Below are 3,229 nucleotides of genomic sequence, written 5' to 3' on the forward strand. Positions count from 1 at the left end.
TATAATAGCAGCACACACACAGCCTTAGGGGTCAAAGGTCAAGATAGTGTGGTGGGTTTGAAATGCTAAATATGCCGTCTCACTGTGTGCCTACCTCACACACACACACACACACAAACGCACGCACGCACACCCATGTTTGCTATATTTATATATCCAGCTTTGCCACTTAGTACAATTGATGGGCTCTATACATCTAAATATCTTTAACTGTATTTTCAAAGGTCATATCTCATATTTCATGTGTTTATAGCTCTGTGTCTCATATAGTGTTAGTCTGCTTCGAGACAACTGCTTCCAGTTTGTTCTTTTTTTTTTTTAAAGAAGAAGAAACTTGTAAATAAGGCATTTGTCACTGGAATGGTTTATGTAAATGAGCAGAGGATGATAAGAGCCCAATGCAGCTGTGCTGTTTTTATTCTCGGAAGGCTCTATGACTAATAACACATTAAGTCATTATTTTGAGCGTCTTTAATGATGCTCTCAGATCCTTCTGGGAGGTTTGTACCTATGAGTTCAGAAAATGCAATTATGATTGTGCTTCAAGTGATTTTGTTCTGAATGAAAAATATTTTATATATATTTATACTGATCTCATTTTTATTACCTAGGAAGCTTTGCACTAATGCAACATAATAAAGAGCACATAGAGATTTAACAGTTCACTGAAGTTATAAATATGGCAGATTAATAAGCTAGGAAACAAACCCACTGGGATCCTGCTATGTACTAATGGATTTAAAAGATCTTGAATGGAAATGACATTCCAGTATTGTTTCATTTCACTGGTGATGGAAGATTATAGTCACATTATAAATCCCCTCATATATTGAAACATATTGAATATAGTGTAATAAAATAAAACAGTGAAAATGATCACCATAGTCTTACCAGAGGGTCAGCGGATCGTGCCGTGGCTGTAGGATACAATCCGTTCTCTGGCGTCAGCAGCACTGAACGTGCCTTCTCCCCGCCTGCAACAAAACATCACCAAACCAATCACCACATTATCATAACCTCAAACATTCAAACCGATTACAACTGCCTCATATATAGATTTACTGTACGCCTACCAGCTGGAATCATGCCGAGATATCAACAGAAAGCTGTACTTCACAGTAATGTTGTCAACACGGTAATAACTTGTTGAGTGAGTTTTTTCAATGAAAATCTGATGGACGTTTGTCTGTGACTTTGTTGATACTGTACTAAATATGACATAAACATTAAATAATATCTCATCGCTGTGTCATGGCACTGCATCTGCCAGATTGTTAATGGCAAATGTGTAATTACGGTTATTTGTGTGTAATAGAAGTAATTTGAGGTTATTGTTTGTATCAGATAAAGTATTTAAGAGGAGGATGTAAGGTCGGCAGTGCTGTTTATAATAGCAGCACACACACAGCCTTAGGGGTCAAAGGTCAAGATAGTGTGGTGGGTTTGAAATGCTAAATATGCCGTCTCACTGTGTGCCTACCTCACACACACACACACACACAAACGCACGCACGCACACCCATGTTTGCTATATTTATATATCCAGCTTTGCCACTTAGTACAATTGATGGGCTCTATACATCTAAATATCTTTAACTGTATTTTCAAAGGTCATATCTCATATTTCATGTGTTTATAGCTCTGTGTTTCATATAGTGTTAGTCTGCTTCGAGACAACTGCTTCCAGTTTGTTCTTTTTTTTTTTTTTAAAGAAGAAGAAACTTGTAAATAAGGCATTTGTCACTGGAATGGTTTATGTAAATGAGCAGAGGATGATAAGAGCCCAATGCAGCTGTGCTGTTTTTATTCTCGGAAGGCTCTATGACTAATAACACATTAAGTCATTATTTTGAGCGTCTTTAATGATGCTCTCAGATCCTTCTGGGAGGTTTGTACCTATGAGTTCAGAAAATGCAATTATGATTGTGCTTCAAGTGATTTTGTTCTGAATGAAAAATATTTTATATATATTTATACTGATCTCATTTTTATTACCTAGGAAGCTTTGCACTAATGCAACATAATAAAGAGCACATAGAGATTCACTTTGAGCGTGTAGCTGATGCTTTATCTGTGTTTTTTGGTCATTTTCATGGTGCACAATGGTGATCATGACTCTTGAAATTTAAACCTTTCAGTCACCAGCTTAGATCTTTAACAACTCAGTTACAACACCCCTTATATAGTGTTCAGTATGCTATAGGAAACATAGGAGGCTATTAAGACACATTAGTAAGTGTTATGCATTTTATGTATTCTAGACAGTGTTAAGAAGTAAGTATAATGTCTTTCTAAATGCTGGTGTTTAGGGGTTATGAGGAATGACTGTCAGTACCGTCCTTAAAGGGACAGTTCACTGAACAAAAAAGCGTTCTGTCAATGTTGGTAACCAGACAATAGCTGGTAGCCATTGACTCCCATAGCATTTCCCCCCCTCCATACTGTGGAAGTCAATGGCTGCCGGCAACTACTTGATCACTAACATTCTTCAGAATATCTTACTTTTTGTGTTCAACAAGGTTTTGGAACAGGTGGAGGGTGAATTTTTATTTTTGGGTGAACTATCACCTTTTGAGCAGTGATTATGATCTGATTCAGAGTCTCATTATCAAGAGTAACCATACGGTTTTGTTGTAAAAGGTTTTGCTTCATTTGTGTCAGCTTTACACAATCTATTTTAATTTGCAGTCATTAAATAGACTTCTATACTGTCGAGACATTGACCACCCTGCTATTTAGATACAATGCAATATGCTCAGTGGATGATTTCGCTGAAGATGGGGATTAAATGATGAATATAAATATGTTTGGATTAGTATATATTATGCATATATAATTAAAACGTGTAATTTCAACCAATATTGGTGTGTTTTATGAATTTTGGTACTTATTAGAGTATGTCAGAATCAACTGAGGTTTCCAGTAAAAACATGTAAACATGCTTGAAACGAAAACGAGACATTACTGCTTGTTTTAGATAATATAAGCTGAATTAATATCTGTATTTATTTATTTATATACACTGTATATACACTGTCATGCAAAAGTTTGGGGTGAGTTTTTATTATTATAATTTTTTTAATTAATATGTTTATTCAGCAATGATTTGTTAAACTGATCAAAAGTGACAATAAAGACTTTTGCCTTTTAATAATGAAACAATATTACTGTTTTTATTTTTGTGATACTATGCCCTGGTGAGCGAGCGAGAGAGAGAGAGAGAGAGAGA

General features: G+C 35.5%; 1 protein-coding gene across 1 annotated transcript in view; it reads right to left on the reverse strand.

The window, feature by feature from the left end:
• Positions 1–448: 448 nt before the first annotated feature.
• Positions 449–3,229, reverse strand: part of LOC107570384 (paralemmin-2-like) — an 8,595-nt gene continuing 5,814 nt past the window's right edge. The window contains exons 2-3 of the mRNA XM_016256613.1: positions 892–974; positions 449–508 (exon numbers count right to left, since the gene is read on the reverse strand). Coding sequence (XP_016112099.1) covers positions 449–508; positions 892–974 — 143 coding nt within the window. The remainder of the gene's footprint in view (positions 509–891; positions 975–3,229) is intronic.

This window comes from Sinocyclocheilus grahami, unplaced genomic scaffold (genome assembly GCF_001515645.1).
Source record: "Sinocyclocheilus grahami isolate Dianchi unplaced genomic scaffold, SAMN03320097.WGS_v1.1 scaffold1451.1, whole genome shotgun sequence".
Lineage (NCBI taxonomy): Eukaryota > Metazoa > Chordata > Actinopteri > Cypriniformes > Cyprinidae > Sinocyclocheilus > Sinocyclocheilus grahami.